This window comes from Thermobia domestica, chromosome 10, assembly GCF_964235325.1.
Source record: "Thermobia domestica chromosome 10, izTheDome1.hap1.1, whole genome shotgun sequence".
NCBI classification, from domain to species: domain Eukaryota; kingdom Metazoa; phylum Arthropoda; class Insecta; order Zygentoma; family Lepismatidae; genus Thermobia; species Thermobia domestica.
This window is the reverse complement of record NC_137463.1, coordinates 74,542,263-74,567,175: the sequence shown is the minus strand read 5'-3', so window position 1 is coordinate 74,567,175 and position 24,913 is coordinate 74,542,263. Positions and strand designations below refer to the sequence as shown.

General features: G+C 35.7%; 1 protein-coding gene across 2 annotated transcripts in view; it reads left to right on the top strand.

The window, feature by feature from the left end:
* The window catches only part of LOC145662498 (copper-transporting ATPase 1-like), a 178,241-nt gene that overhangs the window by 136,967 nt on the left and 16,361 nt on the right, over nucleotides 1-24,913 (top strand). For both annotated transcript variants that reach the window (XM_081728134.1, XM_081728133.1), the window contains exons 13-17: nucleotides 3,672-3,783; nucleotides 6,469-6,589; nucleotides 12,115-12,257; nucleotides 18,019-18,222; nucleotides 24,675-24,824. In XM_081728134.1, coding sequence (XP_081584260.1) covers nucleotides 3,672-3,783; nucleotides 6,469-6,589; nucleotides 12,115-12,257; nucleotides 18,019-18,222; nucleotides 24,675-24,824 — 730 coding nt within the window. The remainder of the gene's footprint in view (nucleotides 1-3,671; nucleotides 3,784-6,468; nucleotides 6,590-12,114; nucleotides 12,258-18,018; nucleotides 18,223-24,674; nucleotides 24,825-24,913) is intronic.

Here is a 24,913-nt window from a genome sequence, read left to right as displayed (position 1 = left end):
TTCCAGACCGATGGAAAGAAAGCTTGATATGTCCTATTCCAAAAACTAGCAATGCTAAAAATATAGAAAACTTTAGACCAATTGCAATTCTATCCCCATTTGCAAAAATTTATGAATATATAATTCACAATCGCTTACTTAATCATGTTAGATCCAGCATATCTGTATACCAACACGGATTCCTCAAGAATAGATCTACTTCAACTAATTTGACAATAACAAACTTTATAGCTTCAGAACTAGACAAAGGCGGGCAGGTGGATGTAATCTATACAGACTTTCAGAAGGCGTTCGATTTAGTTAACCACGACATTTTACTTGAAAACCTAGCTCTTATGAATCTTTCTAAGCAAGCATTAGTACTTTTCACATCATACTTACGTGATCGTAAACAATCTGTAGCTTACAAAGGTCATATCTCCAACAATTTTAATGCTACATCGGAAGTACCGCAAGGATCAAACCTTGGACCTTTATTATTCCTCATCACTATCAATGACATAACTAAGCACATCAAGAAATCGCATACTTTACTCTTTGCAGATGACTTAAAATTATATACTCAAATTAAATCACTTGAAGACTGTAAAAACCTCCAGGAAGACTTGGAAAACGTAAAACACTGGTGCCACGTGAATAAATTTAGTCTAAACATAACTAAATGTAAAGCTATTACATTTACTAGAAAAGGAAAATACATAAATTATGATTATACTATAAATCTTTGTAGGCCGGAAACTTAAAGACCTTGGTGTTACCTTCGACCCAAAACTGACTTTCGCAAATCACATTGAAACTATTGCAAACAATGCTTATAAGAGTCTTGGATTTGTTTGTCGTGTAAGTAGAGACTTCCGTAGCTACATGACAATTTTGAAACTATATTATTCGTATATCAGACCACAACTGGAATACGCTTCTGTTATTTGGACTCCTCATAATGGAAAATATATCCAAATGATTGAAAGAGTGCAGGGCAAGTTTTTGAGATTACTAATGTATTAAAAAAAAACTGGATTGTACCCAGCATACATATCATACCCAGAACTAACAAACAATTTCAATATACCTACATTAGAGCAACGTAGGTATGTTAATGATTTAGCTTTTCTACATAAAATAATAAATAATAAAATTGATTGCATAGAACTAAGTTCTAATTTATTTCTACATGTTCCGACGTCTAGAACGAGGTTGAGCAATAGTAGCACCATGTACTGTAAGAAAGCACGTACTGGCATCCTGTATAAATCTCCTTTATGGAGAATGAGCTCTCACTACACTAATATTGAAGAAAAGTGTGAAATGATAGACATATTCAATATGTCTGAAAAAATGTTTAGGAATAGAATTTGTAGTATGATGAGCTGGGTTAATTAATGAAACAATAAGAATTTCTGTATGTTTTTCTTTTGTAAAAATAATGACATTTCACCATATATGTAAACAAACACTGTAAATGGGCAGAACGCCTGTTGTGTTGTTACAATAAATAAATAAATAAATAAAGAGCAGTACAAAATGTTCATAAAATATCAAGTAAAAGATGATCATATATCAACATGTACGACTGTATCAATGAAGATGAATTACTTTTCTCAAACACTCCTTCAGTTACGGATAGCTTTTCATAAGAAGAGATAGATTATTATTATTATTATTATTATTATTATTATTATTATTATTATTATTATTATTATTATTATTATTATTATTATTATTATTATTATTATTATGTTTTGTTTTGTTCATTCATATTGGAAGACAGTACAAGTATAATTTTAACCTTTTGTTTATGAAATAAGTTTTGGGAGCCACTTCAGGTGAAGCTGCGTTTACAACTAATTATTCACAGTGGATCTGACTTAAGCTGATACACACAAAAAAATTGTTGTTGGGTTGAGGGGATGGAGCCAGTCATGATAGGCTTCCAACGCGTGGGTCCCTGATGTAGACAAAAACAGTTACAATACTTGAAAGGAGTTACGAATTTTGGGGGTCAGGGTTGAAACCCGTTGGGTTCCCGTGAATGCGTCCCTACTCTGACTCTGACGCATTTAAAACTTAATTTTTTAATGTTTTGCACAATATACCTATTCTTACTAATTCTTTTTTTCAATTTTCAAATATATTTCCATTAATTATTATTGTTCTGCAATGACATGATTATAATTTAAAAGCCGAGGGGAAAGTAAGTTGTATTTTATTCAGGAAAAAACTGTTTAACGTTGTGGAGAACCGGTGGTATGAGTTTGCTTAGACGACACCCACACAAAAGAGTTTAACGAACCTAAATCCTTCTTTCAATTGATTAGCAAAAGTTGAGTTGAGTTGAGTTGATTTTGAGTTTAACGTCCCGTTCAGCAGCGAGGCTATATGAGACGTGGACCTACTTATTAACGTGGAATCCGAACCACATGAGCTCCCGCCGGGAATGATTAGCAAAAGTCTAACTCGAGCGGCAATGTCATAATCTGGAACAGGTACTCAGCTACTAACCAATCTGGAAGATCTTAGTTTTAGAGGGGAGCGCTGGCCTCGGCTAAGACTAAACTTTAAAGAACAAGTATTCGTTTCTTGATTAAGACTTGATAGTCAGCAACTTTTGAGGCTATCTGAACAATACAATGAAAGAGTCTAATTCCTTGAGAGTGGCTACGTCCCAGGAGTTATACAAAGTCTACAAGCTGAGTATGGTGTATAAGAAACTCTATGGTAAAAATAAAATTAGAACTTACATGGCTTTGATGAAGAAGCTCCAAGTAACTATTCACAAAATAATAATAAACACTTTCACTAGAGTGGGAGGGCTCGAGTCAAGTCCTAGTATTTGGGATAGAATCCAGGTGGACAAGTAATATCCTTTTGGTCTACCGGTGAGTTACGAGATAGCTAAGTACTTTTTATACGATTTCTCCAACCTAGAGTCTATTCGAACTCACACCAAATAGGTGGACAGTGAACTTCGGCAGTCAACTTCCCAAGAAGGCCAGCAGTTTCTGGGGTAAACCCGGGCTGAAGCCAAGACTTCAGAAGCAATGTCAAGTTCGAAGGGAAGCAGACTTTGTCAGTTTTCTAAGTAGGCCAGCAGTTTCTGGGGTGAACCCGGGCTGAAGCCAAACTTTCAGAAACAGAATGTTAAGTTAGCCAAGATTATAAGGCAGGATGACTTCGCTAGGAAGTCGGGCAAACTGACTTCAAGGATTTACCAGGTGTCAGGATCGAAGCTCTGGGTTAGGTCGTACCTATGACATTGCGAACTCCGTCAAGATAGTACGATCTTGAGGAACCTTAGAGCAGGGTAAATGGTTGAGAACCCTGCTGTAAGGAGTGTAAACTAAGAGGAATAAAGTGATTTATATGGAGTTGGTGTTATTCTGCTCTTCATATTTGTCGAAATCAACGTTTTATTTTGTTGGCTGTTAGCTTCTTTAAAAATCTTTCGTTGTTATGATACTAATTCATCGAGTATAATGAATTTTGTAAATCAAGGATATCAGTAAAGTGCTAACTATAATTAGCATATTATGCAAAATAAAAAGCTACTATTAGAATGATTGGTCTAATCACCTAAAATTGCATATATATATATATATATATATATATATATATATATATATATATATATATATATATATATATATTCATCATACTGCTATATTTTTCTTTAGCAATCGAGTGTTACCTACAATGCAAGTAAATAATGTGCCTGTTGATACATTCCTTTTGCAAGATGAAGCAAGAGCGGCTAACGTTAGCCCAATTGGACAGGAAGTTTATGAGGTAAACTAAACTAATAGGGTTGAAATAATATGTATTTGCAAAATCATTCTTTTTACTCAGTAATGTAGATTAATTGAACGAAATTATCATTAAACGGTTATGTTCAGTAAGTTAAAGGAGGCGGTTGTAAAATATATACATGGTGGAGTGAACAGCAGGATAATATGAAATGTGGAAAACTTCTCGAAGTCTACATGGCCTTGATTCGACTTGAGACGAGAGGTAAACCTACTACTAGCACCCGTATTCCTTCGTATGTAGATTTTTATGTTGTTCAAAAGTAAATATAGTTGTTTTGATTTTAAAGTAGCTGGTAACGATAAAGTGAAAAATAAACACATCATGTAATTATTCATCGAGAGCAAAATAGTTCCTCACTAGCTAGATAGAAACACATGTGCTTTGTATTGGATTCGATTTCAGTCAGAAAGTCAAATGTGGAACACAAAAGTAGAAATTAGTACGGATAAAAAGAAACAAATGTCTTGTTCACTTTAAGAGAAGATTCACATTTCATTCCTCCTAACCTACGAGACGATTAAATACTTTACTCTCGCTCGGGTGGTTCTGATAAACTTAAATATTGGTATTCGCATATGGAGATATCGATTGTTTTGAAACAAGTATAAACAATTAATAATACATTTTGTAATAACATGTACACATTTTACGTATTTTATTATACATTCTATATTAGTGGGATAAGTATCGCATCTCTTACGAAAGCACGGTGTTTGTTATACAGTTATAAATTTAATTGAATACCATTTATTTGGTAGCTAAGGGTTGTGAAATGATATTGGAAGGGCAGACGACGACAGGGTGTGAAATTTACAGAAATGTACTGTGATAATACGAAGTTCATATTAATATGTTATCGAAATCAAATACAATTTGTATGAGGACCTAGGTAGAGTATCAGAGCACTAATATGATAACGGGCCAACTTCAAATGATTAAAAATAGATAACTGTCTCATCTGACCCTTCGAAGTAACCCTGTTCTATCTAAAACTGCAGATGGAAAATGAGGTAATGACTGTACAAGAATTCCCTAAAGGATGTGAAGGATTCCCTAAAAGTCTCTGAAATAACGATGAGTCAAAATAAACACACAGAGAAGGGCCTATCATTAGAAAAGAGGAATTCGGTGGCGGCACGCCGATATAGGAATCGGATTCAACGTAGCGTAAAACTTGTTATGCGTAGTCGCATGACCACAGAGAAGGGAATACATAGACATGCAACAAATCTCACAGCTAGAGAGATTTTATGAGGTATGGTACAATTGTATGAATTGTTAAGTAGGTAACAGTCGTTTATACCTACCATTAGGTAGAGGTGGGATACTCCTAGGCAAGGAATCATTTGAGTAAAACTGGACGAACATTGCTTGCCTAATCGATATGTCTTAAACAAAACACATTTTCTTAGTCGCCAATTCTTTTATACATGCTCATTTGGGTTCAATGGCGCTGGGTTTTGAAAATCGTTGGGGATGCAGTTTATCTCGGGGATATGGAATACCACTCAGGCTTGCAGGCGGTCCAGATATCCTGCCCCGGAAAATTTTGAAAATTGAAAATGCAGTTTTAGATATTTTAAATAAAAATGGGTTTCTTTCCGTGTTAGTTTTACTTTGTTCTTTTTCACATTGAAAAATATGTATTATCGAATAAGAGTGGCGGCGTAACCATGGAGGTTCTACGGTTCAAAGGTTTTAACCCCGAACCTAAGTTCTCGTCACATCATTCTGAATGCCGACCATTTGTGATATAAGAATTGCAAAAGGTAGCTGAAAATAACACTGAGAAACGCTGTAGCGCCACAATTTCGGAACTTTATATGTCTTCATTCCTAGTAAAGCCTGCCCAAACTTTACATCTCCTCTCGTTCTTCGTTATATGAAAATATCGTGCCCTACTATCATTTAAGAAATGCAATGGAATATTAGAATTTTCCATCTTTCTTTTTCTTTCATTTTTTCTTCTTGTTTCTTTTCTTTCTTATATTTTCATTGTGTTTTTCGTGGGTGCTGAGCACACTCACAAAAACTTTGGAAAATGTTAGAGCACCGGAACTGCGCTGTAGTCGGCACCCTTGTTTGGGTCTATCTTTCATTCACATAATTTTCGGGAGTCCTTGACTTCTTTTGGAGAGTCCCATGCGCATTTGTCCCAGAGGCCTGAACGAGGTATTTTTGAAAAGTGCAAGTATGACTTCCTGTGTAAATTTTAGTACTGTCTTTCTTATAATTATTAATTTTTGCGCTATAGAGCTTCAAAGTTTAGTTTTTTAAAGATTTCTGACTATCGTAAATTTGAAAAGACGCCACTTGCAACTTTGTACACATAAACCTTTTTTAATGTTTGTTTTTGTCTAGAGATTCAATCATCAAAAGCTGTAAAAAGAACATCAAATCAATTTAATGATGCTATTTTATTTGTACGAGTATTTTGTGGGAAAATTTTGCTATTTTGTTTGTACAAGTATTTTGTGGGAAAATTTTGCTTCAGTTAAAGTTGGAGTAAAACCGTTAAAGTTTGTGTAGTATGTTCTCAAAAGGATTTAAAAATACTTTAACAATAATACTTTAATTTAAACACATGTGTAAACTACAATCAATTATATGTTGTGATTTTGTACATAAAACAACTGATACTGGTGTCTTTTAAAAATCTGTCAGGTACTTATTGGCAATAGGATCTGGATGCGAGAAAATGGCATACCAATACCAAATGATGTTGAAATAAAAATGATGACCGAAGAAGAATTAGGCAATACAGTTGTTCTTTGTTCCATTAACAGTAAGTTAGGAATCTTTTCTCTTTTACCTATGATAGAAAGTCCTTTATAGATCCATGATGACGTAGACTTCTTATCAATCGTCTGATCTGTGTTCAGTCCCCGTGAGTAAAATATCTATTATGTTGTTCTATTATCGTCCGAATACAATTCAGAAAAAAGTTCCCTCAACCTCTGTTAAATGCATAGCTGGAAAAAGTTACGAGATAAGGGCGGCTGGAGCATGTTACTTAACACATGTCCTCCCAGTGCCACGCCCATGGAAATTAAATTAAATTAAATCGTTTTGGTTTTAAGTTCGAATGTTTGAGCTCGTGAAGTGGACATCATTAATCAAGTATAAAATACTGTAGTAATGTTGCAGAGATGGTATCTTCGCTGCTTCTGGGTGGTCGAGACTGTTCGGGCCACCGAGTCTGTCCGAGTAACAGAGTATAACGGGGTAGCAGGGTCAGACCAGGTCTGAGAGGTTAGACCCAAACCAGAGGATCCGAATAAATGTCGTGACCCAAGTGACTCATGATCCATTCCATCACTGCCTCAAGTTAGATTGGAACAAGAAAACTCGATTTTTCAATTTCTAATAGAACGGAGAAGTTGCTTCTTGATATGCCAAAGACAAAAGTAAAATCTCAGGGTAATTAGAGAATGCTTTGAGATGACTCAAATACGATGAAGTTTCATAAATTTGACATGTTTTGTTCTATTTCGGCCTCGAGCTCCTTCGTGGCTAAGCGGTTAGCGTACACGCCTTTGGCGTGGGAGACCTGGGTTGTATTTCCGGCGGGAGCTCATGTGGTTTGGATTCCACGTTAATCAGTAGAATCCGTCTCATATAGCCTCGCTGCTGAAAGTCACGTTAAACTTAAAATTTACTCTATTTCAGCCTCTTTCACTCTTTCATTTGCACTATAAAAATTTTGATTGTACTTGTTATATCTTCCTAGGTATTGATGAAAAAACTTCTTTGGGGGAAGTAGAAGAAGTTTAAACTTATAGTGGGATTAAAGCAATTAAATCATAAGACAAGAATGTGCAAAAAATCGACATTTTTAAAGGAAAAGTTACTATATACTAAAGTAGAACTATATTCGGTGTTCCTCCGCCCCTCCTCAAAAGTTTGTTTCTTGAATTAAAACATAATGAATATACTCAAGGTTTTTTATAGATCATATAAAGGAAGAGCGAAAAAGGCTGAAATAGAATAAGACATGCCAAATTTATGAAATTTTATCCTACTTGCGGCACCTCAAAGCAGTTTCAATTACCATAAAATTTTATTTTTGTCTTTTTTACATCGAAACAAAACTTTTCTGTAGTATTAGAAATAAAAATATCAAGATTTCTGTTCCAGCCTATTGTGCATAACTAAAATGTATCTTCTGGTTTCCATCCATTTATTCGTTACCGGTCCTATTTAGAGGCCTAGAGACTACTGTTTAGTATATCGAAACCAAAGTTTGAAACAATTTTAATAAGATATCCACGAGAGGATGTATGATTCCTCCTACATCAGAATGAGAGTGTACTGAAGAATGTAAATAGAAAACAGCTATTTTTTAAAAATATAAGTGGCGTTAACTATTACGTTTGCACAGCATTTAGTAACTAAATTAAATAGCTACATTAACAACCCAAGTGCCCACTTGTTGTCGAATGTCTAGTGTTTGTGCTTTCTGTTCAAATGGTCCTGAATTCCATTCTCGTTAGGTTCACTTGCGAAATCGAGTAGAGTATCGATCACACTTAAACAGTTACGTGTGACATAGCACTGTTCCTTAAATGGGACGTTAATCAACCAACCACCCTAAATTATTGCATATTTTTTCTCATATGTTGACAGAAACGGCTTTTATTGGTGTTTGTGTAAATGTTTTGTCCCGACGATTTTTCTAATGATTTGCTGGATATTTTGTAAATAAATATTTCATTTTTAATCCTAGTAATATGTATCATGAATCATAATCGAATTGTTTTCGGAGAACACACAAAGATTGTTCTAGTGATTGGGGAGGTTTTCCCGTTGGATTATGTTTTCCGGAATCGCCTATTATGATCTTGTTCATGTTCCAGAAATAAACATTTCAGTAATAAGTGATTCACGACATGGTATTTAATGACGTAGCCCGTACGTTTTAGTTAGGAATAAAAATGGTTGTAATAGGAAAATAATTGATTTCCTAAATGTCTTGATGCGCAACAACGAAGTCCAAAAGTTTGTTTTCTGTTGTAAGTAGCAATATAATAGTACCATTTTTGACTCAAGTAAATTCCCACGTTAAGTGGATTTGCATTTCCAGGTCTAACTATGTAAACATTTTCGATCACTCCAAACCCAATCATTCCACGGATTTAACCTATTTTATGACCTAAAATTAGATATGATTTGTACGAAAAATAGATTTATGCATTGCAAAAGCTGTAACTTCCAATTCTTTGCCGTAAATTAAGTTGTATCTGACTGTGAACAAAACTAGTTGGAAGCAGAAAACTACTTTACACAAGCGTTTAAAGGAGGTTTTGGATAAGATAAGAAGAAGTTTTGCATTTGAATGAGCAGTTTGTCAATACTATATTTATGTGTTCAAATCCTGAAAGAAGTCAACTTTCTGTTTCATATTTATTCATTAATATTCAGAATTCTTTAGGATCCCTTATGGAGATTGACTGGTCATTCGCAGTTTAAACATAGAGAGATATATTTTACGGCGTTTTTAATGCGACTTACAATGCAAAGTTCTACAAGCTGTTAAAATGTTTCGCTCTTAAGCAGTGGATCACAATCCAAGTTGTGTGCGCTCTAAGAGTTGTGAAGAGCAAGCAAGGAGGTCGCAAATTACAAGCAGCAATAAACCACACTCGTAATTACAAATATCACTAATGTTTTAACAAAGGTGTTAAATCAAACATGTTAAATAAAATGACTTTTAAACACAAATAACTAATTGGTAAAAACTGTGGTTTCATTAGGAACAAAACTCGTAAAACTCCTATTAACTCAAAACTTGTTACATTAATAACTCGTAAAACTTCGTAAAAATAACTCTTGCATTACAACGATATACAGAAGTTATTATTATTATTATTAGAGATCTGATACATCAATGCTGCAATTGTAATTTCAACAAGAGTAAGATGAACAGGAGGCAAGGAAAAAGTTGAAGTATGCAGATCTTACGTAAGGGGCCGCTCAAGATTCGGAACCATTGCACTCGGAAGTTGCATAGAGCTATTTTCTGCTCTGCGAGGCTAAATCACAGGTCTATCAATAGTCGAGTAACTAAGAAATGGATAAAGGTGGGAAATTTCGACTGCGGAACGGGAGGCCTCAAGTAACAATTGCCGTTCAAGATCAAGTGTTAGTTGAAGAAGTAAGGAATAGGCCTTTATGCCACATGTCTTCTTCCTTAAGCAAAGTCCTTCAATATGGTTGTTCTCATGAAATAAGGAAACGATTATTGGCAGCTGATTTACATTATTTAATATCCATTACTAAGCTTTCTTAATTGGAAATAAGGTCAGACGAATGGAATGGACACAGCAAAACCTAATCCGAGACAATATTGAAATTTGACATGACGTATTTAACAATTTCTTGTCTATTATTTCTTTAATTTCTAATTTCAAGCATTATAACAATTTGAATGAATAAAGCACACATTGTTTATTGTTACTTCTTCAACTGAAGTTCGAGAAAATGTGGTATGATTCCATTTCTGACATATGTACATTTAGTTAAGTAACAGGATAATATTCATTTAATTTTACCTCTCAATAGTTTCCAAGTAACTTATTGATTGTTGTCAGTTGCGTACACAGAATTTCATCGGGGGTTCAAGCTCCCAAGTTAGAATCGTTTCAGGATTTTGTATTTATATTTTAATATGGTAAATATGCATTTTCTCATAACATCTTGTTGAAGAAGATTTAAAACCTGGAAATCTCTATTTGCTTACAGTATTCATTGTTATTATGAGTATACATATGCATGCAAATGTTTATGTTCTATTGGCAAGTTTTATCATTATCCGATATGTGAATAGTGAAAAGTGCGTTTGTAAGCGCAACCTGGTTTCTTCCAGAAAATTTTGTTCAGATTAGTAAGATAAAAATGTAAAGTGGCTGCAATAGTAAGGATACTATTGGGATACTAGTCGTTAAAGAGCGTGCAGTGCACAAATGTGACCTATAATCGTAATTTAATTTCTTACCTCCTAGACCAAAACCATATCCAAAAATAAATAAATAAAATAAATGTAGACTGAAAACAGAAAATTCCAGTTATTATCGGAACAAATTCTTTTGTCTTCACTAATTCTTCCGAAGTATTTGAAGCTTAAAATATATAAAACGATCATATACTAGTTGTATAATTTTCGTTTATTTTGAGGAAGAATGCATACTGAACGTTTCTGAAAACAAAATGCTGACGCCAATATTCAGACCCAAGACGGACAGGAATGGAGAATGATCGAGACTTGATAACGAGGAACTGCTTAATTTATATCGCGTATCTAATATTGTTAGGGTAATAAAGTCTAATTTTTGTCCATTCCAGATTCCTAACGATCTCAGTAGCAGTGCTCAACCTATGATTTCATCTCACAGAGCAATGGTTCCGAATCTTATTTACCTGGCGCTCCCCTTCGTAAACACTGTACTTCCAATGTTTCCTTTCGTACATACGCTTCGTAAACACTCCCTTTCATACATACTTCACCTTTACTCCTTGCTGCTCGTTCGTCTGATCCCCTTCAGTTACAGCATTGAAGTATCAAATATTCAATAATAATAATAATAATAATAATAATAATAATAATAATAATAATAATAATAATAATAATAATAATAATAATAATAATAATAATAATAATAATAATAATAATCATAATCTCGCCAATGTATACTTATTTCCAGCAAAACTTTTGCACATCGTTGTGGTGCAGAATTTTTTTTTTTTTTAATGTTTGTTCTTTATGAAATCACATAAAGTTATTTTGTGTTTCTATGCCAGTAAATTTAACATGTTTGATTTAACGTCTTCCTTGCAATATTCGTAGTATTTGTTATTACGAGTGTAGTTTATTTATGTTTGTAATTTGCGACCTCCTTGCAAGCTCTCCACAACCCTTACGGCGCGCGCAACTCGGGTTGCGAACGGCTCCTTAAGAACGAAGCATTTTAACAGCTTGTGGAAATTTGCTTTGTGAGTGAGTAGCATTAAAAACGTCAGTGAAGTTGATCTCTCTGCACTGTGCATTCTATTGAAAACTTAGTGTTAAACATAAAGAGTTACATTATAAATACACTATATTATTTTAAATTAATCTTACTTGATGTAAACCATAAAATATCATATACTTGATTTAAATACAGACAAGTAAGACAATACTGGTATTTTAGTGAAAGTAGCGTTTATTAAAAGACATTTTTTCTTATATATATATATATATCAAAAGTAAAAGTGATAGTACAACTTTTGTGGCCTGTGTATATGTATATGATTATTTTGTATATATTTTTGCAGAAATACTGATGGCGATGATTAGTGTTTCGGATACTGTGAAGCCAGAAGCACATTTGGCGGTTTATTCTTTAATGAAGAGAGGTATGGAAGTTATACTTCTCACAGGAGATAACAGGAAAACAGCTTCAGCTATTGCGAAACAGGTATTTAAACTTGCGCTGCCCACAACTTATTTATTTGTTCTCTTCAAAACTAATATTTGATTATATACATGTAGTCTATGAAACAGTGCACTGGTATCCTCCCACATTGAGCATTTTTGAAAAAAAGAACTATGAAGAACTAATACATCCTTCTATGCACGCTATACGTTCATTTGTCTCATTGTCTGACTTATAATAGCAAATAAAGTATCCTTCATTTCAATAGCAAAACCAGTAATGGCATATAGTTTGCACACAAACAAAACTTACCTTTGCCTAGATCAAGATCTAAGGATAACAGTAATTGAAGAGAAAATTCCCTGAGCAACCGCGAAATTTCATATACAAATATTTTCCAATGTCCATGTTGTATACTTATTAATTAGTCCGTCAAATTGAAAAATAAATATTACATATTTTTTTTTCTGCTTGAAATGATTCCTTAAGACATTCTGCATTCTTATTTTCCTGGCACATACTCAAGTAATTACGATTAGGTTGATAATATGCGTGAAAATTGATGTACCATGAAAAGATTATACATACAAAAATACGCATCAACCTGTTTTCCTTCCTTTGAAACAATTCCCTAGGCATTCTTCACTTTTACTTTCGTGCAGCACACTCTAGTAATTACGTACAGATTGACTGCATGTGTGCAAGCTGATGTGGCATAAAAACAATAGTTCATCTGAAAACACACACACACCCTCTATAAACAATAATTGTATATATCCCGCGTAAGGGCAGGGGAAAGCCGGTGGACTTCTGTTTAGGCGGGAATGCGTCTGTAGCGAGAAGGGTATTACATTTTTTTTCTCGTAAATAATGGAATAAATGCTCCTACTAGATTCGGCAATACATGCTTTGCACTCTTGGAGAATAATCCACTGCTTACAGTACAGCTTGCAGTTTTCTTGAAATAGCGAAACTATGCCGGTATTCTACAGAGCTAAATATTTCATTTCGCGTGAATACTAATACTAATAATGTAAAAGCTAACTTGCATAATAGAAACATGACTACCAGCTTTACGAGGACAAAAATAGGAAACAAATCATTAATTTGGAAAATCTATCCCAAAGCAGTAAAATAGAAAATAATAATTTCTGAGTTAATTATTGAGATCCAGCAACCACTGACTTCAGATAACTTGCTTGACGTATATACGTACAAAAGTTACCTCTAAAACGGTTTGGACATGTCATCAGAAGGGACGAGTACTACGTAGCAAAGATGTTCATTTTACTCCGACCTCAATCACTCTCGCCCTCAAAGTGGAAGTTGGAACTCGCCCTCGCGAAGGGAATTGTCCATCACCCTCGCGCACCCTTGCCCTCGCAGTAATAATTAGCCCTCGCACTCGTTCACCCTCGCCCTCATGTAGGAAACTTGTCCTCGCCCTCGCAAAGGCAGTTGTCTATCACCCTCGTCCATCCTCGCCCTCGCAGTGAAAGTTGGTCCTCGCCCTCGCAAGAATGGTTGTTCATCGCCCTCTCGTACTGGAAACTTTTCCTCGCCTTCGAGCAAACTCACCCTGGTAGTGAAATTGGCCCTCGCCCTCATATCAGTGAGGGCGAGGAAGCCCTCGCGAGGATCAGATCCTTAATTTTCTATGCCTATTTGCTGAATTATTTCCTTAACATACGTCCTAAACAAAGAAAATTAAACATACCATTGTATAACACTCCTTATCTTCTAAAATGGAACAAATCATTCACTACTCCACACTTAATATTACCATGAATATGTTCAGATAAAATTTGAATAGAGTTTCCTTTACATCTTTCGGTGCAAACTAGTGTTGTTCATGAGTCGAGACGAGATGAGAAATAAGGTTTATCATATCGTATCGTAAATTTTATAGAAGTCTCGTCTCGTTTCAATTCTCGGAAACTTCTTTATTGTCTCGATTCTCGACGACTCACTTCTCGTCTCGTTCTGTGAATTTATGTGCAAAATGTATTCCATTATCTAGAAGTTCTCAGAATCTTTCTGCATCGCGAGAGGTGTAGGAAGGGTGTAATCTAACAGCATTTGAACCATATTTATTATAGGAATATATTGTGATTTGAGTATCTTGAAACGTTTATAAGTGCTCTTCATTCTGATTTACAATCACTTTAATCATATTATAGGTTGCTTGTTTTCAGAAACTTAATAAACTATTAATTTAATAATTAAGCGGGAGCCTCAATGAAATAAATGAGCGCGAGCCGAACTGAGGGAAGTGAGCCCGAGCGCGAGCCCAGTTGAAAGAAATGAGCCTGAGCCCGAACGAACGTGAGCCCAGTTGAGAGAAGTGAGCGCGAGCCCAGTGCAAAATGACCGTCTATGAACAAAAGTCATTCCATCAAGTCTTTTTCCATCTGATCTACTGCATTCTGTTGGTTCTCTCACTGATTGTGTTTGTTCAGATATCAGCGGTCTTAAGATTATGTAATTTACTGCTGAAAGACGTGAGTGACTGTCTGTCTACCAACACTCTTTAAACATGATATTGTATACACTTTATCTAAAAAGTCTCTAGCACAGGCAAGGCAACAATGAGGCATATTCGCTTCTAAACGTAGCGCTATTTCTATCCGGAAACTTTCATGAGAAACATGCAAATATTATATTCATTTGCATTATTATTTTTAATAATAGATGCTTCAAGGAAGGGTATTATCCCACCAGTTGGAAACTAGCTCACGTGACCCCAATATACAAATCAGGACTTAAAGATCATGTATCCTCCTATAGGCCAATATCTCTTCTTTCTGTAATATTAATTATCTGCGAAAAAATAATCAAAGACAGGCTACTTAAATTCACCTCACCTTACACCCATAGTTCTCAGCACGGCTTTCTACAGAAAAGCTCAAGTCTCTCAAACTTAAATACTCTTCTTTCCTGTGCAGTCAAATGTATGAATAACAATACTCAATTAGATGTTATCTACTTTGATCTCTCGAAGGCCTTTGATTCTGTCAGTCATATTCATCTTCTTCATAAACTCTCCAATAGATTTAATGTACATGGCAGATTTCTCTCTCTAATCATAAGCTACTTGAAGGACCGTAAACAGAGAGTTGTTCTTTCAGAAGCGACTTCTAACCCCCAACCCGTGATCTCAGGGGTGCCTCAGAGGAGTGTACTTGGGCCTCTGCTGTTTGTCCTGTATATGGATGATCTCTACACGCACTTATCAGCTCAACCTAGTGGCCTTCTGCTTTTTGCTGACGATTGTAAGTTATACAGAGAAATATCGTGTCTCCATGACACAATTGCTCTACAGGAAGACATAAATCACCTTACAGGCTGGTGTGAAATGTGGCACTTGAAACTCAACAGTAAGAAATGTGACAGTATTACTATTACTTTGAAAAAGTCTCCTGTCCCCTCCACATACCATATCAACGATTCCCCTATCACACATTCTGCTAGTCATAACGACCTTGGTGTCATCTTTGATTCAAAACTCACCTTCTCTGACCACATCTCCTCAATACTAAAGAATTCAATGCGCATGTTGGGACTTCTTTATCGATTCACCGAACTACGCACTGTTTCTTCATTAGCAACTTTTTATAAGACTTTAATAGCGCCCAAGATCGAATACTCCTCTCCCATATGGGCCATGGCAGCACCTACACATCTCTCCAGACTTGATTCTGTTCTCAATTTCTTCATCGCTATAGTCCGTTTTCGTGTTCCTGCACTTCGAATATTATCTAAGAAGGAGCTCTTGCGACATCTTAATATTCAGACTCCTGAAGTACGCAGAATTATCTCTGACCTGAAATATCTACATAAAATAGTTAATGGAAGCTTAAGATCGGAAATATTACTTCAGGAACTATCCTTACGTGTCCCTTCCCGCATCACCCGGAATACCCACCTATTCCATCTTGCCCGTCCTAGGTTGGCTGTTATACAGAGGTCTCTTTTTTTTCTTATAGAATACCAAACTGTTATAATCAAGTAAGAACTGATGTGGACATTTTTTCGAGCTACCCAGTGTTTGAAAGAGCAATTAAACGAGCTTTGACGGAATAGTTTTAATTTTACACTGTTTTTTCTATGTTGTTATTGTTGTCTTGTTTTTTTCTTTCTTTTGTTAGCATGTCCCTGTGTAAAATGGCAAAGTTATGCTGCATCTGGGAATTTGTTCAATAAATAAATAAAATAAATAAAAATAATTATGTAGAAGTACACAAGAGAAATTGTCTACTGCAATTAAATGGTAGGAAGAATATGACCAATCTATAATCTTGCTATGACATCAACTTTTCATCTAGGGGACATGGCAGATGTTAAATATATATTTCTCCAAACATGGTCAAACAGCAAATTCAAAATAGTTGTTGTTAAGGAACCTTGTTCTTCTCCCTCGCGTACCCTCATTCTCGCGATGGAAATTATTCCTCGCTCTCGCGCACCCTCGCCATCGCAGTGGAAGTTGACCCTCGCCCTCGCGCACCATCGCCTTCGCAGTGACAGTTGGTCCTCGCCCTCGTTCACTCTCGCCCTCGCGAAGGGAGTTGTCCATCGCCCTAGCCCTCGTGCTGGGAATTTCTTCTCGCCCTCGCGCCCCTTCGCCATTCCACCCTCACGAGAGTGAACATCTCTGCTACGTAGGAAGAAAAGTAATGATGATGGAGATCGAAGAACCACGAAAAGAAGGAACTAAGACTAGATGGAGTTATGTGGTTGACAGTGACATCAAATACGGATGTGAAATGATTGAATGATTGATCTATCTTTAGCAAACTCATTGAAAAGAACGATCTTTTATGAAAAATGCGAGAAGTTTATAAAAGTTATCATATGTCTAACTTCGCGCTCATTCACTGTTTTGGCATTTTCATAATGTCAGTTTGTATTTACTTTTGAACAGCGCAGTATATAACACAATGTTATATCCAATAAGGTTTTAGCTAGTTAAATGAAAGTTTGAGCTTCTTTAATTTTTACCCATGCGTCTTCATGTCATATTATGTAACACTTGAATCAACAACCTCTAGGGTCTTATCATACCTCCAATCCAGCATTGATCTACTATATATCTTAAGAAGACGAAAACTATGTGTAAATAACCACTATTACATAATTTCCAGTGTTTTCTTAAATTTATATGCATTTTGGGCTTGGTTCCCCTATTATAGTGTAAATCATTAGTGGTTGGTGGTCTGTTAAAGCAATGGTTCAATAGCATATGCTCACATGCGGGCGCGTTCCCTGCTTCCAAGTGTTACCCCTATATTCAAAAAATATGGACAAAAAAAACATTTCCTTTTCTATCTTCATAGTTATCATTTAAGCTTACATTCATTACTATTATTCTAATATTCAATTACTTTCCAGTTTCAATTATAATTTAAAAAAAAAATAGTGTTCAACGTAAGTTTAAAACGTTCCTTTTATACAACCGCATTTGAATAAGTAGTACGTAGATAAGTCAACAGCATCATTAAATTAACTTATAATAAACTTTTCTTGTTCATTATTATTAAATAAATTGCCATAAGTTCCTTTATACAGCCGCATCTGAATAAGTAGTACGTAGATAAATCAACAGCATGATTAAATTAACTTATAATAAACTTTTCTTGTTCATTATTATTAAATAACTTGCCATAAGTTCCTTTTATACAACCGCCTCTGAATAAGTAGTACGTAGATAAGTTAACAGCATCATTAAATTAACTTATAATGAACTTTTCTTGTTCATTATTATTAAATAAATTGTCATTTATATTATACCCGTCTGTTTCAGGTTGGAATAAAACGTGTTTATGCTGAGCTGTTGCCCTCACACAAAGTAGCTATTATAGAGCATCTTCAGCGAAATGGTCATCGTGTTGCGATGGTGGGCGATGGAGTTAACGATTCTCCTGCCCTTGCTCAGGCAGACGTTGGGATTGCAATTTGTACTGGAACAGATATTACTATAGCTGCAGCAAATATCGTACTTTTGAGGGTACAGTATGGAATATATATGTCTAGAGACAAAACCTGTTCATCAATCTAACAAAAATACTTGCAATAATAACCTAAGACTGAAACAAACAAGTGAGATGGAGTAGATGGATATACACAGTCTGTAATTTACAAAATGCCAAATATTCTAATAACTCCAGAGAAAGTAAAAATATCAACTCATCCCATAAGTAATATCGTATTGTTGAACCATGGGGAAAACATCGACAGTCAGGAAAATAGTCTCCATGGGATCCCATAACAACCAGTTCTTGAATCCCCCCGCTGAAGGAAATCATTTTTCGCTACCCACATTCATTGACTTTAGCACAGACCCTTCTTGTCGCGTGTGGGTGCACGCTATCGTAATGAATTAGCACACCCTTATGATGAACCAGAACAAGACGTTTCTACAACAATGCTATTCGTAGGCCTTCAAGCTACTAACAGTAGATATCTGCATTGCTTATCTGCTTGCGTGGCAAGAGTTCGAAATGGATATCCCCACCAAAGACTCAACATCACTTTGCAGGGTTGGAGATCCTATTTTGGCACACAGTACCTGCGCCCCCTTCCTTTAGGTGCCTAATAACTTTTGCGTGTAATGTTATGCTAGAAAACCCACTTTTCATTCCCTGTCTCATTCTATCTAGAAATGGCTAACGTCTGTGACGAGTGAGCGGGGAACTGCAGGTGCCCACTCGCTGCTGCTTCTGTTGAGGCGTTGATGCATGGGGTACCGACTTACCGAATTTAAACATCGTCATCTACTTAAAGTCATGTAGATGACGATGAAGGGTCAAATGAGTGACATGAAGTTCGCAGGCCAATCCTTCACTAGTTTGCATTGGATTTCCTCCACCGCTGTTTGCAGAGCATCGTTGTCCAACTGAACAAGTCTCGCTTCCGCTGGGTTATCATTGAAGCTGGTGTCCCCAGACCGAAACCTCTGGCAGTTCTACACATCCTTAGAACCTTAACCACATCCGGCAGGAAGGTTTCGTGCCGCTGCGCTGGCTGAATGTCTCTCTGGGGACATTCATACAGAATTAAATGCTGTATGTGATCCTCCGGTATTGCCATGATCAAACACAAGACACAAATTCTCGTTCAAACTATTGCTGGACTATGAAATGTGACACGTGCCGTCTACTTTAATACTCCCTCGTCAGATGACACCATTGCTGCAGTCACCAAAAAGAATTACTTATGGGATGAGCTAATAATTTGATAGTTGTTACACAAAACTTATCAGATACGAAGGGTGATTAAAAAATATGGTGAATAATTTTATTAGAAACAAAGTAATTAGCTTACATGGAATTTTATTTAATCTCCTTCAAAGTACTGTCCTTGACTAGCAATGCTTGACTGGAAACATTTCTGGAGGGCTTTTTTTTTTTTTTTTTTTTTTTTGGAAGGGCGTTCAGCTGCTGTGTTGTGGCTTTTTCAATGTCAGGAATGGTGTCAAAGCGTTTTCCTTTAAGCACGGTTTTAATTTTTAGGAAGAGCCAGAAGTCGCGTGGTGCTATATCTGGAGAGCACAGCGAATGTGGACAGACAAATACTTTTTCGGCCAAAACCTCGTGGATCGAAAGCAAGATGTAAAGGCGCGTTTTTGTGATGAAGAAGGAAGCTATTTGCCCATTTAATCGACAGTTAAAATGCTTTTCACAGACCCATACGAGATGCTTAGTTCTTCGAGAAGCTCTCGAATAGTCATTCGCCTGTTTGTGTTACTTTTTCCACGTTTTCATCTGTCTTTGACGTCCGAGGACATCTCGAGCGTTGCTCCGACCGTCTCCTTGCCGATTTTAAGTCGCAGTAGGTCCATGCAGGCCAAAAATGTAACCAGCCAAAAAAAATGTATAGGGAGCGGTAGAAACTAGGGGGAGCCCAATCCAACCATATCATAGTTCATTTGCAAGCCTACAGTAAAAGTTTTAAAGGGCCAGTAAAAATTTAGGGGTAGTCCCCCTAGACCCCCTTGGATACAGGCCTGGGTCTAGGTCTCATATAGCCCTGCTGCTAAAAAAAATCAATCAAATATTTTGTTCTCCATAAATATGCAAGAAAATCGGTAATAAGATAACAAATTTATAATTACTTCATTAGGTAGTAAATTTTGTTTTAAAAAGCATTTACCAATACGTGTGCAATTAATGTCAGGAAACGGAGATCTCCTTTAATGCTGGGCCTGTTTAAAATAAAAACATACTTTTCAGTGGCGTCATTTAGGGGGGGCAGGGAGAGGCAATTGCCCCCCCCTGAGTTTGAGATTTATATAGATTTTATCAAAAGAATAATGGTAAATCAGTGAAAAACGAGAAATTTTACTTAAATCAAGGGGTCTTGCCCCCCCCCCAAACAAAATTTGATATGACGCTCCTGATACTTTTGTTGTAAAATTTGTAAGTACATAAAGAGTGTCTAGATTAGCGGTGCATAAGATATTTTGGACATTAACAGGCATATTTTTCAAAACTTTTACTAACCATAGTAGCCTGTAAAGGGGGTTTAATGAAGTGTGTGGAATGCCTGTGGCAATTGTAAATTAACCGATCGTGAAAGAATTGGAAGAGCAGCAAATATATGTGTAATTGTAGAAGAGTTTCACAGAGACTTTGCGATGCTTCATGTGCCAACGAATGTTCGTACAGAACACAAGATTTCAGACTTATGTATAGGTGATTCTTAACGAAATAATGGAAAGTGTTTTTTGAGCACAATATTAAGCGATTGATATACTCAGCAGTCTTTTATCCAGTACAGATGACCAAAATGTAACTCAAGAAAGTTAATCCAAGAAGATGAGTCGGAAGGAATAACACAGTTTCTGCCTGAAAAATAAGATTTCAAAAGGCTCTTTGTAAGGTGATTTTATTGAGTTCCAAATCTGACGAAATGATAAAGCTGAAGCACTGAGAATTATATTTTTGTTTATTTAATGTTTTTAATGCATACTGTTACAGATAATCAATATTGTGTCCAACGCATCTCAATCGTAAAGCATGGATATATCAAAAGGTGTACAACTTTTAAAAAGGTGTATTGCAGAACTGAAAAGTTATGGAAAGAAGTCGAAAGAACTGAAGGAGGAGGAAAACATTTAATACGTAGAAAATAGACAGTAAATCCACTCTGAATTCCTTCATACTCGACACAGCAAGGTAGAAATCACTACGACGAAATTTCCCATGACAAACGATTAAGGGATCCCGAAAGCTTCTTTCTCGTATATATTAATTTTTTTCAGGAGTTAGGTGTGATAACAATCAAATACAATATTGTCACAATAGTTTGAGTGGATTGTACCTTAGTGTACAATGTTTTCACTTTAGTGTGCTGGAACCCAAATTCTGTAAAATATAAGCGACACTGGTCTACATAAAGCTGGTGAGTTCTCAGAAACAAATAGCAAAGATTTTTTTCAGCATTTTCGCGTGAAATTTTAACTACGCGGTCGGTCCTAGTAATGAGATCTGTAAGGTGGTTACAATGATAGCGAAAAATAACTTCCTTTCATCCGGTTTTCCAAAAGTATGTACAGTTTTGATGTTGTTTTTGCTATTCTTGTCAAAATGGCGACTCTGGAGCGTGGATTTTCCAAACATAAATAAATAATTTAAAATGACTGCCTGAGAAGTATCAAGCACCAAGAAAGATTGAATGGATTAGCGCTTGTTTGCATCAAGCAGTCCTTAACTAGGAAGCTAGATTTCGAAGAAGTAATGGACATCAAAGTAAGAATGTAGGAATTTTGAAGTGTAAAAACTGTTATAAGAAGTGTTGTTATATTAATTTACAAAACATTAACGAACAATTGTTTATGCTTGTATATGAATTCAAATAGTTACATATTTCTAAATGCGGGATATAAAAATAATTCAATTATTTTAAAACTAGCAGCGTTCACCCCGCTTCGCTGGGGTCACCCCGGAACGCAATAAACTTTGTTACTTAGATAATTTTTACTTTTTCGCTTTCAAGTGATATGATAAAAACCATAGAAGATTGCAGTAAATGTTAACATTATATCGCCTGTCATTTATGTTAACCCGCCGAGTGACACGGTCATGTGGGTTGCATATAAATACGGTTAGATTTAGCTATGATGAGCTAACAAAGGATTTGTACGTTCTCTTTTATATATATAGATTTGTAAGGATGTCAGTGGCCAGTTATAAAAATCTGAAGAAGGGCCACCGTAAAAGTTTGCCAGAGACCTGCAAGTGTCTAGTTAATCCCAGATATCACTAGAGTTCAGTAGACAAACTGCAGATCCAACATTGTAGCTAGGTTTATGCTACGTCTGTTACAAGCAGAAAGAGAAGCGTGTCAGGACATATTACACAGAATGAACACTGAGTCAAATTTCGTAAAGGTGTTGATCACTAGTGATAAAACGTGGATGTACGGGTTGTGATATGAAAATGAAGGTTCAATCATCACAGGAGTTGAGAAACTCTAATTGCTGTTCAAAAAAAAACTATATGAAAGGCTATATCTCATGTTAAAGTGTTGATGATCATTCTCTTTGCAGGCAGGAAATCGTCCATTCGAAGTTCCTGCCACGTAGTTCCGTAGAATTCTACGTTGACGATATAACAATTACGAAAAAAGATGCGGTGCAAGAGATCAAAAATGTGACAGAATAAGTCTGGATGGTTCATCATGGCAATGCATGTGACCATTCTTCATTTGTTGTTCCAGAGCTTTTGGTGAAGCGTCAGAAATCTGTTGTCACACAATTGTTCTATTCCTCTAATTCAACAACAGCCGACTTCTTCGTATTCCCTAAGGCGAAGTCAGATTTTAGACTATAAAATATTTCCAGCATAAATCCAGGCCATTTCGGAACTGGAGTTTTAGCAGGCATTCCAGAAATGGAAGAAAAGCTGAGAGCGGTTTGTGTCATAGCGGATAGTGAGGGAAGTCACATCGATAAAAGTTTTCTTGCTTGAAACTAAAGAAGAAAACTTTTTTATATACTAATTGTTGTATACAACAACTAATACCTAGGTACATTAGATAATCTTTATTCTCTTAGTTTCAAGCAATAAGACTTTAATTTTTACTAGTTCGATTCCCTAAGAAGTCGTCTCTGATTTGTGTACTGTAAAAAGAACTTTGAATTCGACAAAATCGTATCTCGTACATACTGCCAATTTCTTCATTGTTTATAAATTTGGTTTCATATTGAACATTGTACTGTACTTGAATCATACCTAATATCCAAAGGTTTCAACAGTCGTCTGGAACCTCATTTCTATTGTTTTTAAATTTCGTATTAGCTTATAACATGTTTTGAATGCAATGTGAAATATACATGTTTCTGAATATTATACAGTGAAACCTGTCAACTTGGCCACCTCTCTAAGTTGGCCACCTGCTTATCTTGGCCTAGTTCGTCCTGAACCTGCATTTTCCCATAAGACGTTCGTTACTTACTACTCTGTAAGTTGGCCACCTGTCTATCTTGGAAGTTGGCCACACTGAAGCAATGTTTATCCTATGATGATAATGATAAATTTACCTGCGTATCTTGGCGACGCAAAATACAGTTTTGTTATTTTTTTTAACTCTTTCGTATTCCCATATGAGAGGCAGATGTTCTGTATTTGTGACTGGAGAAAAGAAGCAAGGATTCCCGCGATTTGCTCTTGGAGGTCAATGGCCAGAAGACTACCCTGCTAAAGGGGTGGTGAAGGAAGATGTGAATAAGAAAAATCACGTACAGGAATTCAGAAATTGGTTGTACGTATTTGTTTACCCTGTCTGTTTTGGTAAACCCATTAGCTATATCAGCTCCTCTCAGCAGTAGGGAGCTTTAGTAATTCCGGAAAATTCTCAAGGTTAAAACTAACCATCTCAATTGTTAACTATTGGCACCTGTCTGCGTGTCAAAAGATAGCGGAGTTTTTGAGATATGAATTCCCTCAAGATTTTCTCAAAACATCTTTTGCTCCGAGGGTAACACTTCTAGCTCATTCCGAATAATGCAATGTACCGGACTTGTTTTCAGGAAGAGAAAGATATGCACATATATTAAACATATTATAGTAATATTTTCTAGTACTGTATATTTTTATGATTACTCTATATACATTATTTATAAGTAGCTGTGGTGCCACTGCTTATTAAAATTTTACAATCAAGTAATACTAGAAATCCTATTCTAAAAATACACAAATCACCTTATTTTCTGTAAGTTGGCCACCTGTCTAAGTTTGCCACTTTTCGATGGAACCGATGGTGGCCAACATAGACAGGTTTCACTGTATAACGATAGGTAGTATTTCATGCAAATTGTGTTTCTGTCTAGTATCATACCATATATATGATAGTATTGGTAAGATATTAAAAGTGGATAAGTGCACTATTCTTTACTTCAGATTCAACTAGCAAGTTTGAAAGTCATTACATTTTAAAAATTTTGATATTTTTTTCCAGAATGATTTATTAGATGTGTTGGCATCTTTTGATTTATCTCGTAAGACGGTAAGACAAATATACCTGAACTTCGTGTTTGCAAGTGTGTACAATTTACTTGCAATTCCTGTAGCTGCTGGCATTTTTACTCCCTTTGGATTTTTTCTAGAAGTAAGTGATGTCGCTTCCGCAATCATGCTTATTTTTATTTAAAAATAACTTAGATTCTTCAATATAATATAATTGATATTTAAAAATCA